Below are 13,985 nucleotides of genomic sequence, written 5' to 3'. Positions count from 1 at the left end.
GTAACCCCCCCCCCCCCAAACAAAACAAAACAAAAAACATATCTCAACCAAAACTACAACATCCAAAGCCCCCACACTCTTCACTTTGGAAGTGAAAGGCACAAAGCAGACACATCCATTACTTTAAACAGTCAGACATTCATTTTCATTCAGAAAATTATGAAGCAAGGGCACAATCCAACTTTAACTGTAACTTTGATGTTCCTCTAAGACAATGTAAGTTACTGGAGGCACAGTTGTAGTTAAACAAGTACTGCCAAAAGATATGTTCTATGATTTTTCTCTCGTGTGTTGACTTTCAAATGACAGATTTTCCTACGGCAAAACATTTCCTACAAGGTCCTCAGGAACTCCACTGACACTCATGGATGCTGCGTCATGGCAACCTGAGTCTCAGAGCAGAACTCTTTTGAACACTCATGACATTCCACAGCAGCTCTCAGAGAGGAGTCCATTACAAAGACAGCCCAGCACACACTGCAAGCTCCTGCTACCTGCCCTGCATGTGACTCATGCACAGAATTAAGCCTGCAGCAGCTTATCAAGCATACTTCCAATTTTCTTCCTCTGCCCCCCCATTCCCAGGTAAAGTTCCTTTATTGAGGACTTACTCTGCTAAACTGTGTCAGAAAACTACTTTATGTGCTGTACTCCAGTGAAGGTCACAGCACCAGAATGCGGTGATCAGACAAGACGTCAGACACAGAAGGGTGATTACAAATACATTCTGTACAATCACATGGAACAATTCAGCACTGTTGTAAAAGTACAGTGAACAACCGTAGTCACATTACTGCCAACTTCAACATATTTCATCTGCAACAAAATACTGTAGGAAAACTCTCCCTTGCAGAGCAAAAACTGACAACTTTTTAAATCTGTCACTTCTACCTTCTCTGTGCAAAAGTGAGTGACAGTATAAATAACGTCACAGAAGTTAGCTAACAAGTCTCGTGCATTGCAGTTCAATTCAACAGAGAGATACCTCTATGTCCATAGCCTCTATAATTTAAACAGATTCTTCACAGCTCTTTACATCAGTACATACACACTTTGCCTCAGTACATACACACTGTCTTCAGTTTATCCATGTCAACAGCTGTAGCTAGAAAATAGCTTTTAAACAAATGACAACGAAAAGACATGACTACTGTTAAATCAAAACACAAAAACCACACTGTGTATTGCTATTTATCATCATATTATCATGACATTGATGTAAAATCTTTGAAAACACAATGTTTTTTTTTTTCAGAAATATGACTCTAATAAGTTCTTCCAACTCCCTAAAACATGAGGCCTTTGATAGACTACACTTGTAACACTAACAAATTGCTTCCTTAACCAAGTCAGAATGATGGAAAAAGACAGAATGGGGAAAAAAAAAAAAAAAAAAAGCTTCTCAAGCCTGTACATTGATTGCTTTAACTACACTTCCAACATCACACCAGGTAACAAATACAGAGCTTTAACATTAACAAGAGCCCATGCTATATGAACAGCTATTACCCCACCCTGCAGCACTGTACAAGAACAGCAATTTAGAAATACACTTTAAAACAATCCTAGACTTACAACAACTCACTTGAACAGCTACGCACAAAACTGCTTAAAAGTTGATACACCAACTAGCAAAAAAGAAAGATAAACCACAAAAAAACCAAACTACTTCAAGAGGAAGCTCAGAAAAAAATAACTCGTTCATCACAAATCATGTACTTAATCATAAAAGTGGAATTACTTATGCAACTGTGGAGTAATTTTGGATTGAACTACTGTTAAATATTTAATTAATCTGAGTCTTTCTGTACTGACACATGCCAACAGAAACTTGTAAATGCTGGGCTTACTTGCATGTTGACCTTGCACTGAAAATATACTAAACAACAAAACTTCTCTGTGAGCTGAAAGCAACAAGTGTTTTACCCAAAGTTATTAGAAGTCTGAAATTTACTGGAATTTCTTTTCTTTTTTTTTTTTTTTTTTTTTATGGAACAGAGGATATCCTGCCATTCTGTCTGAAAGCAGCTAGTGTAACCGTGAGCAAAGGGAAAGCATGACTGCATATTCAAAGGATCTCCTGTAGCTCTCGGGAGAGATTTCATGATTTCATATAACTGATGAGCAACCTGAATATAAATTACAGCGAGCAAAAGCACAGAAAGACCAGAGAATCAGTAAGCCTGAGGGATGAAGGTGCAACATGGAACAACCTTCCCTGTATCTTTGTGAAGTACAGCCTCGCTGTCCTGAGATTTTCCACATTTATCATTCCTCATGTAAAGTGCTAAATGTTGCACAGTGAAAAACTGTGGCATTATTTCACCTCAAGGAAGATAAATCTACTGCTTCCAACTTTTAAGAGGAAGCGAGCAAACCGAGGAGCATCTAATTCACTCTAAAATAGCAGGACCTAACAGCAAAGTGCCAGTGGCGAAGCATAAACCTTTTTCGAGGGCTCAAACAGTCCGATTTAAGCAGCCCCGGCTCATACCCTCACGTATAATAGCTCTCTTTTTGTGGTGCTCTCTGACTGCTAAATGAGTCTCAGCCCCAAAAGTATTTTTATTCATTCAGTCTTAAAGATGAAATACTGATAAGGTTGTATGGAAAAGCAGGGAAATAGAATTACAACAAAAAAAAAACGTTCCCAACACCTTCGTAGGCGGATTGCGATATAACCTGTTGTAGGCATGTTTCAGCAGACGGAAGAGCCAAGTAACAGGCTGCCGGGGCTGCGGGGCGGGTGTGTGCGATGCGTGTGGGTGCCTCTCCCCGGCAGCCGGTGCCTCTGCTCGATCCGTGCTGCGGCGGAGGCGCCTCCAAGGGGCGACCCGGCCGGCCCGGGGCCGCGGAGGGGCGCGGAGAGCAGCGGAGCGGAGCAGGGCAGCCTTGCTCGCCCTCCTCCTCCTCCACAGCATCCTTCACGCCCTGTACCCGCGGGCAGAAGGCAAAGTTTTTTTCCCCCGCACAGGGAGGCAGCGGGGGCAGCGGCCACTGCGGACCTGACCGCTGCCTCTCTCCGCCCGGCTGCAACTCTCAAGAAGTTTCAGCCAGCGAACAAAAACGCGGCTGAGCCTGCCTGCGTCCCCGTCATTCTCAGCCTTTTTTTTTCCTTTTTTTTTTTTTTTTACCCCCCACTCCCTTAGTTTCTGTATTTTTTTAATCTTTATCTACACGCACACACACGCTCCTCCGGGAAGCCCCCGGGTGCCACCCGGGCCGGCAGAGCCTCCCCGCTCCGCTCCGCGCACACCTCCGCCATCCCCGGCCCCGCTCCGCTGGGGCGTGCGCGCAGCCCGGCGGCGGCAGCGCCTGCTCCGCTCCGCGGCCCCTGCCCGCTCCCCGCCGCGCCCGGCCCCGTCCGTACCTGCGATCTCCTGGTAGGGCACGCTGGCCAGGCTGAAGCCCTTGGCGCTGTACGCCTGCCGTACCTCGCCGCAGCTCCGCGCCTTCCCCTCGGTCCCCGCGGCCGGCAGCACCGGCAGCACCAGCAGCACCAGCAGCACCGGCGGCGGCGGCACCGGCAGGAGCGGCCCCGCCAGGGCGCAGCGCCGCGCAGCCCCCAGCGCCGCCGGCATGGCGCGGAGCGCAAGTGCCGCACGGCGCGCAAGTGCCGCGCCGCCGCCTCCGCCGCTCCGCCGAGCCTCCGCCGCGCCCCCCGGCTGCGGGGGCGGCGGCCCGGGAGCCCCCCGGCCGCCCAGGCAAACTTTTGCGAGGCGGGGGGGAGATGGGTGCGCACACACACACATGCGCGCACGGCGGGGGCAGAAGAGCGGTAGCCTTATCCCTCCGGCTCCTTCTCCAAACGCAGAGCGCTCGCCCCGCGCCGAAAGAAAAAAAAAAAAAAAACAAAAAAACAAAACCACAAGCAGTTGCCCCACCAAATATATATATATATATTAAAGAAAAAAAAAAAAGAAAAAAGGCAAAGGACAAAAGGAGAGTAAAAATGTAGCTTGTGAAGATTAAAACCGCGGGCGCGTTGCTGCGAGCGGAGTCCCGGGGCAGCGTCAGCGCGATCCGCCGCGGAGCTGTGCCTGCCGCCTCTGCCGGGCTGGATGGAGACGGTGGGGAAAGGAGCCGGCGTGGGGATGGACTGGACAGCGGCTCGGAGCGTGCCTGTGTGCCTCTGTGTGTGTGTGTGTGTGTGTGTGTGTGTGTGTGTGTGTGTGGTGTGCGTGCGTGTGGTGCACTGGATGCGTGTGCCTGTATTTACGGGAGCCGGGGAAACCTCTGCTCCGCGCAGCGCTGGAACAGCCTCCGGAGCCAGGCAGAGAGAAATCCTGGAGACAAGACACAGCGAGGGAGAGCCGCACATGCACGCACACACAGACACACACACAGACACACAGACACAGGCACACACACGGACACACAGAGAGAGAGAGAGAGAGAGAGAGAAACGTGCTACACATTGCATCGCCGAAATACTGAATACAGGAGCAGAAAGCAAATCCTGGCGTGGATCGCTGTTTGCTGGCAGAAGGAAGGAAAAGCACCCTCAGCCCCGAAAACTTCCTCCCCACCACAAATCCAGCTGCTCCTAGATCCAGAATTACAAATTGCCTTCTAGCAAGACGTTAAAAAGGTACTACTCCTGGGCAGTACTGCTCTCTCTAGTACCAGGTTTGGACTGGGCGCCTTAAATACTTTTTTTCCCCATTAATTATTATTTGTTGCACACATAAATACCTGAGCTGACAAGCTAGAATGAGTTTACTCCATCATCTAAAGGAAAGAGAAAAGGAAAGATGTTTCTGTGCATCACACAAAGAATGAGAAAACAAGAAAGATAGTCCTTGACCTGGATAATTCCTGCCAACCTAGGAGAGGAGAGCAGGGGAGCAAAACCATAAAGTTCCTTTCTGCAGCTGAGCATCTGCAAAAACTGAATGGGTGAAGTGAATATAATTCCTGCAAGGTGAATTTGTCTTGGGTTAAGGAGAGAGGAAAATATTCAAAAAGTATTTGATAGCAAAATCCAAATTTACGGTTTTGAAAGCTATTGCAGTGTTTTTTATGAGTACCACAGAGAAGTGTGATAGCTTGTCCAAAGTACAGAGAGAGATGTCGGACACAGGATGAAGTGAAGAATGCCCAACAGAAGAAATAAAAGACCATGAACTTGAAAACTGACTTATCAGTGAGGAGCCACAGAGCAGTATTATGACACTATCATAATTCAAGATACTTTCAGATTTAGACAGAAATTATTAGGTGCCAATACTGCTGTGGTGTCACATTAACTGCAGTGTTAGTTTTGGGTCTGGGCCAGCATACTCAGCCACCTGGTCCCACCTGGTGCTGTGTGTTCCTCTAGCCTCCCTTCCTGGTTTACCTCTCCCACATTGTCATTCCTTCTTCTTCCCTCTCCTTTCCTCCCCAACGCCGTGACCGGGTGGTGATGCTCTGACGCTGCCTGTGCACACAGCTGGTAAGTAGCGTTTGTGTAGAGTGTAACAGTGTCAAGTGCTACCACCTAGCCTCTTCCAGCGTAGGACAGGATGCAAGTAACCCCTCTATAACAACCTACAAACATGGACCTCAGTGTCTTACCAGCCCACTACAAATAACAAGCTGTTAGTACATGCTAGTGCCCCGTATAAGTGAAGAGTTACACAAGGTTTGTATATTTACTGTGCGGAAAAGTTTTGACAGATCTGCAAGTAAGATCTCAGGGTGTGAGATACATGAAAGGTACTCACAGTTCACCCGAAGATAGGATCAGAAGGATGTTACAAATGTTACACACACCACATTTCTTCTGGATTGCTCCAACAGTCTTCTAGGAGGTGGTCAAAGCTGAGCTTTAGTTTACCACATATTGTGCATCACACACTCCCCCGCAATCCACTCTTCAGCATTTCTCCAACCTACAGGAAAGCTAGTTGACACAGATTCAAATATGCAAATAAGAAAATCAGCAAGCTGTTTTGAAGTGCACAAATCATTGTAAAAGAGAAAAAGAGATCCCATGATTAATTCAGGGGTGCCTCTAGGTAATTTTTTTAAAGAAAAATGCAAATATGCCAGGAAAAAAAAAAAAAGGACCATGTTCACCCCTGCATTTGTTGTGAATACCAGTTGAATTCATACCATTGTTAGTATAATTAGCACTTCTACATAAGACAATGACAGCATGATATAACTTTTATATAACATGGGAAACTTGCTATGAGAAAGTCAGGCTCAGTTCCACTTTTGAATCCTGCTTCAGATTCAAGTGGCCTAAGACAGTCAGTTGTGTTGTAGTTCTGGATGTGGAAGGAATGCCCAACTCTCCCAGGAGCTCACGTTTAAACACAGGTAATTCTACGGCTTCAACAAATCTCCTACTCATCACATGGGAGAATCATTTTGTGTTCTCAGTATGCATGTAATTAATTTTCTACGAAGTAGAAGAGCTCCAAAGAAAGCCCAGGTCGGAATGCACTCTAAGCCAGTGGCTTTAGCAATCCCTTGGAAACATAACATCTTCTGCCCAGCACATCACAGGCATGAGCTAAAAGCTCTCCTGTTTCAGGACTCACACTGGAGGGCTATTTGAGGTGGTCGCATCACACCCATCCTTTTCCAGCTGAACCTTGTAAATAAATCTGTAAACTGGTGTTTCACAACCAATGACAAGACTTCTAACTTTATTTTAAAGCCTTCTTTCCTTCCTTCTTGACATGGTGATTAGTGGCTTCCAACTTAAAGCATTCTCTGGAAGCAATGGACTTGATTTTGAGTTGGTGTGCATTGGTGAGAGAGCTTAGACCACTAAATTGTTGGGTAAAACACTGGCTTTCCCTACACTGATTTTGGGTAAGAACACTTTTCAACAACTCAGTTCATTTGCATAAGCACGAAAATAAAATATATTTTTTTAGTTATATGGAATATTTTGATCACCAGGGAAAGATTTTCTGTCTCTTATATTTCTCTGAAAATATATAATAGCTCTTGAAAATAAATTTTTAATGTTTTTCATACTTGGCAGTCAGACTGAAAATCAATCTTTTACCCTCTTGGAGAACCCCCTTCATCAAACACATTCAGTGTGGTACCATAAATGATTGGTTAAAATGAAGACTTTGCAATGCATCTGCTGGCCAGGTTTACCACAAGTGGGCTTTTTTTCCACCCTCAGTTATTCTAAATAGGTGTTCACTCAATTCAAGTTCTACTGACTGATTTTTTTGCAATGTTTTTCCAAAAGAACTGCAAAAAATGTAGAAAACATGATTTTTTTAACCTTTGTTTCCAAATACTTCTATAAAAAAATAATTAAAACTAATCATTCACACCCAATCATCATAAAAATCATCAATAGAAAGTGGAGCAGCAGCCGGCATTACTTCCTTCCTCTGCTGGAATACTCTGTCTCACATGGGTGAGACAGTTCCATGGTGTGCAGTAAAGGACTCTAAACAAGAAGGAAAAAGATAAGTATTGAATTACTATATCATTTGCAAAGCAGCCATCATCTTGATGGAAAAACATGATCATAGATCTTTAACATTGTACTGTGTAGTAGATAGGCATGAGATTGAGATTGTACAAGGATTGTTTTCTCCTTTTTTCATGTTTTTGTGTTGTTTCCCTTTAGAAACTAGATAAATTATGTTACTTTGAAAGATACACTGATTTATTTTCAGGTGTTATCAAAAAACTCTCCTTGTTGTCATAGGTATTAAGGGGACTGAATAGACAAAAGCATCTTTCACCTGACTTGACAATAAAGCTCTGGCAAATGTCAAAATGCTCCATAACTCAGCTTCACAAAAAAAGAGAAGCTGACTTTTCGATTCTCCATTAAACCTATGCACTCCATAGTTTTGCAGCTTTCACATAATGGATTTCTAGCAGGAATGTTTCACTGGTTGAGGAAATAATCACTAAGATTCTCAGATGTCCGATAGAATTTCTGTTGGTGAAGTGGTTCTGATGTTCCAGCTATTTCTGCAGGCAGACGGCTGCCTCTGTACACACCAACAGCCCCTGCACCACTGCAGGTGCTCTGGAGGCAGGAGGGCTTCTAGGATTTTGCCTTAATTTTAGGGACAGATCCATCCACACATATTTTTGCCAAAGTATTTAGACTACAGAACACATCCTTGATACTGAGGAGCAAGTCACTCACACTCCAGGCTCACACCAAATGGGAAATCCAAACATGCTCCTTTTCCTGCAAAACCATGAGGACAAATATGAAAGTACTTGGTGGTTTTTTTTTTTTTTTTTTTTTTAAGTCTACAGTGTCTACTCCCGGTGGATGTTGTTATTTAAAAGTCCAGAAATAGTTAATTGCATGGTAATGAGGTAACACTTTGATTGAAACTGATCTCTGAGTTTGTTCCAATGAAACTTTCCAAAGAGCAGTTCAATGAAGGCATACATTGCAGCATCAAAAACTGCCTTTTAACTGAGTTTTCATGTTCCATCCAGAGAGAGTCTTTATAGAAAAACTTTCTCCACATAGCACAGACTGCTCTTCCTTATCAGTCTGTGCTAGAAGGGGAAACGTTGGGTTTTTTCTTTGTACTGAATTGTTATTTGCTGCAAAATTAATGCAAAGCCCAGTTCTTTCCAAAAAGTGAGCTCCAGAGGCACAGGTGTGAAAAACTCATCTTGCTCTAGAAGTTGCATTCAAAAATAGAATTGTCAACACAGCTGCTAGGTAAGTCCTCTCAGAAAAGGTTTTCAGATTCCTGGCCAAGAAAACAGAGCTGCTAAATATACAAATAATGAAATACGACTAGCTTTCTTTCTTCTGAAAATTTTCAGAGACAGAAGGCAAAAAATGATCTAACATTCCATATGCTCAGTTATGCATAATATAGGAGGCTTAGGCTCCCATAGAAATGGTTTATAAGTGGTAATCAGTGATGTCATATTAATTATAAGCAGTAAGCAGTAGTGGTTGCTCTTGAAATCTGCAGGCTATGCTATTTTGGGCAAATAGCAGCTTTTAATATTAGCTGTTCATTTTATGAAACCTTTTGTGAACAAATATTAGAAGTTTATGCACAGCAACTGAATGGGTAAATCAAAATATCTGGACAGAACCATTGCTCCTTTCAGGTGAGGCCACAGCAAACAATCCAGGGCTGTAATAACAATTTTAAAATATATTTTTTCTATCTTCTTATTTAAGGTAGTGCCATTTAATTTGGCTAAACCCGGATATATAAAATACTAAACAACAGAGTAGACAGAAGCAAAATCAAAGAGTTAACAATATTCAATTTGCAATGCATTATGACTAGAAGAAAAAACTTAGCTTTATTTAGATCGTAGTCCTGAGCAATGCAAAAACCCACAGGTATCCATTGGTGACAATTTTCATTCATATTTTAACAATTTTCAGTATCATATTTTTTTCTGTTCAGCTAGAATTTAAGGCAATAATTTGCAATAGACAGAATATGGACATTATTTCTGATATAAATGCACAGCATAATATATGCATTAAAGCTGTGAATGTAAGGTTTATAGTTTTTAAATTGCCATTTCCGAGCAATGTGCTTAAAAGTATATGATATGTTCTCTGATAAAGATCAAAGGGCTTAATATACTTTGTAAGTTACAGCTATAATGATTGCATTTGCAAAAGCTGTAATTTACTGGTCTATTTCCATAATGAATGGGAGCCTAACGAGTCACACAAGCTGACACATTCAGCAAAAATACGGGACATCTTTGACTTGACTTGGAATATGCATTACGATAATAGCTGCAGTTTTACTGGAGAGCAAATTTTCTTTTATTTCTTAGCATGCTTACCTTGTCAGTCTTCTTGGGTTTTTTTAGGTTTCTAAACCAAATATATTTTAGAACATCAGCAAATGAAGGGTGGGAGGAGGTTGCAATGTTGCATTCATTCCTGTACACACACGTGTTCTCGAAGGCTGTGAGAGAAGAAAAGCCACATTCTTAGGTAATGACAGGCAAGAAACCTGAGGATTAAAGGAAGATACACCTCAGGCACAGGTAATATAATTTCACTTTCCTTGGTAGTCTAAACAGAATTATGTCATCACCTTGTTGTCATGCAGTGGGCATGACATGCCATAATCAAAATTGAGTATTGTGTAGCATGTAAATTAATTGCTACTATGGTCTCTTTCCTGTGGATGTTTAATACAGATTTCATGGGACCATAGGGACATTAGACAAAGCAATGGAAGATAAATTACCTAAGAATTTCTAAATACACAGCTGACTACTGGCTCAGGAATAACTTCAGCAACCAAATGGTCAAGATGAGAGATTATCTGTAAACATTTGCCTTTTCCTGTACTTTGCATTGGCATGTGCTTTGAGCCACTGCTGGAGAAGGAGCAGCCTGTTAGGTGTACCCTCTGGTCAGAGCCAATGCAACCATTCAAATATTACGTTCTTAATTTGGTTTCGATCTTAGGTGCCTAGAACAGAAGATAACCTAAATATAAAGTAAATGCTTATATTTTTGGATCTGGGAAAATGTACCAGTTTATAAAGTGTCTTCAGTGAATTCAGAGCTCCAGCAGGAAGCAGTGCAGAGCTCCACTGAATGTGCATGCTCTGTAAATCCCTCATAAACCTCCAGCTTGCCAACTACACCCTGCAAGTGTTACAGAGGTTGTCAAAACCTATTCTTCTTTCCACTTCCCACAGTCAGGGCAGTTCACAGGAATTACCATATTCTACAAGATCACTGGCTCGACAAATACAGCCACTTCCTTCTAAAAGTATGTTTTGCTTCATGGGAAAGCTCATTTCCTCCCTCTCATCTTTTCAAGTCCCTCTGACTTGTTACTGAGTGGAATTCCATGGACGGAAAACTTTCCTAAGTCCAAGAAATATTTTGTAGTTTGATTCAACACAGCTCATGTCTGTTTGACCTTTAAATGGCAAAACTCAGAAGGTTTTATTAATATCTGTAAAAGTCTTAGTTTGTTTTGGTTTTTTTCTCTCCTCAGGACACTAAATCCCACATATATAATTGAATAAAAGAATCACTTCTCCTAAGGAAAGCTCACAGAAACTTTCTTTTATATTTACCTGCACACAGCCCAGATAAATAACCTTATGTTCTTGTTCAGCAAGCTGCAAATCCAATCTTAGCGAGGAGAAAAACAAAAAAAATTCATGCAAAGTTTACCCCACTTTCTTCAGAAAACTTTTTGCAGATATTACAAAGAAAAGGACTGTATTCTCTTAACAATGCTCATGTTCAACAGAAAAATCAGTTATGGGTATTGATCTGTCCTTATTCAATTCTTTGTTGGTTTATTTAGTGGCAGCTAGCTTTTCCTGTACTGCTTCAGCTCTGCTTTGTAGTTCCCAGCATTACCTTTAACTCTTCTGTGGAACTTAGGTACTGTATTCAGTCTCCCCTCCAATCTTCAGACAGTATCTGGCTTTAATTATCAAATATGTATTTGTTAAACAACTCAGAAGCTTTATTTTTATTTCCAGGCTCACAGGTTTTAGGAGAATGCCTTTTTCTTTGGAGATTATTTTCATTATCCTTACATGAACCCTTCATCAAAGTGCTGCAGTTTATCTTCTTTTGATAATTTTCACCTCTGTCAGCAAAATTATCATTAGTATAACCATATAACCACCTTCTTTTTTTTTTTTCCAGAGCTCACAGCCTTAATGTTAAGATTTCAAAAAAGTGCTAACAGAGGGAAGAAGTTTATTTGCAGAATGAAAGGAAGAAAAAAAAAAAAAGGAAAAGAAAGAAAAAAAAGAGGGACACTTTGATTTCCCACTGCAGTTTCCTCTGCAGCAAGTTCAAAATTGTGACCCTTAAAAATACATCAGTTCCAAAGCAGATACAACACAGCAGAGAGATTGTGGGAACCCAGCAGATAAAGGGATGAATATTTGTATAGGAGCCATCAATCTTCCTACTTCTTATAGATAGTTTGCTCTCCAGTGGCATCAAAGGAGCATAGGACCCTATGGGTATGTAAGGCAGCATGACAGGTGGCCAGTTGCCTCCAGGCAGCCTTTGTAAAACCATTTGCTTAATCAGACAAGGCAGAGATGATTGACTAACACACTTAAGTTATTTGACAAAGTCTTAGGGTTGTGTCTTTGTGAAGACAACAGAGTTGCACCCTTCATTCCCTAGTCAAGAGAAGGTGCTGAAGAGACAGCGTGGAAATCTGTGGCTGTGGAGTCACTTTCAGCCTCAAACCTTTGAAGATAAGCTTCTTAGCAGTCAGAAGGTCAGGTATCAATTCCTTAAGAAGAAACAGAAAAAAATGTAAAAGAGATTTTTCTGTATTATCTGTAATTCAGTGGGAGTTTTGTACATGAAGATTGATGAATATGCAGAAATCCATTAAGCCTATTCGTATTATTTTCCATGATTGTTAGAAAAAATTGGAATTCCTAACTTTAGTATTGCTATTTTCAGTAGGGGTGGGGCCATATGACTTTCTGAGGTGCCTTGTAACATATATTGTTCTATAACTCTGAGTCCTCAATGTGATATTCTAATTCTTGGGTGAGATATGAAGTTCTACAAAGAAAAAAAATTCTGAATATTTCTGAAAAGAACTTGGTACCCAGCTCCATATTTCTTTGTTCTTCCATAGGAAAAGTCTCAGCTATAGGAACTGTGAGCATGACAATAATGGCTCCTTTCTTGTGGCTTGTGAAACTGGAACAATGAAATTGGCTTGGGGTGACTGAAACTTGGGATGACTTCACAGTCTTTCTTTGAGGCTGAGCAGAAGAACAGTGCTGTGATATCTACACCTAGAATCCAATCTTCTGTATCTTTTTTCCCCTTTCTAGACATTTTATTGGATCCTGATGTCTTTCAGTGCACATGTAGTGACTGGACTCTTCTCAAATCAGGAAGAAGCATTAGCTCATACCCTTCTTACGCTTCCTTAACAAGAGTGTTCCTCTGTCTACCTAAAAAGGCTTCCTGCTGCTTGCTTTCAAGTTAAAATGAGTTTAAATCCTACAAAATAAATATTTTCCAAATACACAGCTAACACATCTCACAATTCTCAAGAGTGCCTTGGGAGACCCCCTTAGAAACCACACGTATCTTACTGTCAGTTGAAGTGAGCCTTGGTATCTTGGTGCATATACTGTGCAGATCCTTTTGTAAATTTATTACTTCCAGAGAAGAGTGACGGAATAGTCTTATGATGCTTTTCCTACATCATGTACCTTTTTTTTTAAATGCAAAATTAAAAAAAAAAAAAAAAAATGAAGCAAAGCTTGAGAAACCAAGCAAAGCTCTTCCAGAAATGAGTTTAAAAAATATCAAAATGCTCTAATCTCAGTAGAACTATTGCAATTGATTTCCTCACAGATACTGTCCCTGCTTGTAATTTACTAGATGTATGCAAATTGCATATGTTTAGATGAATATGCTAAATGTTGCATAGTTAGTCTGGCCATGTGCAGTAAATCATATTTGGGCATACATAAATCATCCACCTGCAGAATCCTTTTGTCTGGATTTCAGTTTAGATTTACTGAAGTCTTATGACTCCAGCTGCTAAAAAATTCCAGATCAACAGCCAGTGAAAACTCAAATAACAGGCAAAAACATATTGCCAAACAATGGATAGTAACAACTAGAACAATTGACATGTATAGAATGGGCTAATGCACCTTTGATATTTAACCAGACAATAGAACAAAATGTGTGAAGAACAAAAAATGAAGGAAAATGCAAAAATATTCCTTGCTATTGCAAGAATTTACACATTCCTTTTTCTAATGAGTCTTTGCACTCTTTCAGATTATTTGAAAGCAGTGTTCCCAACCAGTCCACCCCTTGTTTCTGGTATGGAAGAAGTGTCATGCCCCTAATCCCCAGGGCTACAGCCAAGAGCGTTGAGGAGCCCCTGAAGTTGTGCTTGTCTGTGTCCTGTCTGAGTCCTAGTAATTCCCCTTTGTGCATCTACTCAAGGACTAAATCTGCATGCAGCCTAAAAACTTTATACCATCTTGTCAGGGAAGCTTAGGGCAGAGCT

At 41.6% G+C, this 13,985-nt stretch overlaps 1 protein-coding gene across 1 annotated transcript in view; it reads right to left on the bottom strand.

The window, feature by feature from the left end:
* Positions 1 to 3,650, bottom strand: part of GPC6 (glypican 6) — a 719,541-nt gene extending 715,891 nt beyond the window's left edge. The window contains exon 1 of the mRNA XM_062487801.1: positions 3,371 to 3,650. Coding sequence (XP_062343785.1) covers positions 3,371 to 3,581 — 211 coding nt within the window. The 5' untranslated portion in view covers positions 3,582 to 3,650. The remainder of the gene's footprint in view (positions 1 to 3,370) is intronic.
* Between the last annotated feature and the right edge of the window lie 10,335 nt (positions 3,651 to 13,985).

Source organism: Cinclus cinclus, chromosome 2, assembly GCF_963662255.1.
Source record: "Cinclus cinclus chromosome 2, bCinCin1.1, whole genome shotgun sequence".
Lineage (NCBI taxonomy): Eukaryota > Metazoa > Chordata > Aves > Passeriformes > Cinclidae > Cinclus > Cinclus cinclus.
This window is presented reverse-complemented; position numbering and strand designations above follow the sequence as displayed.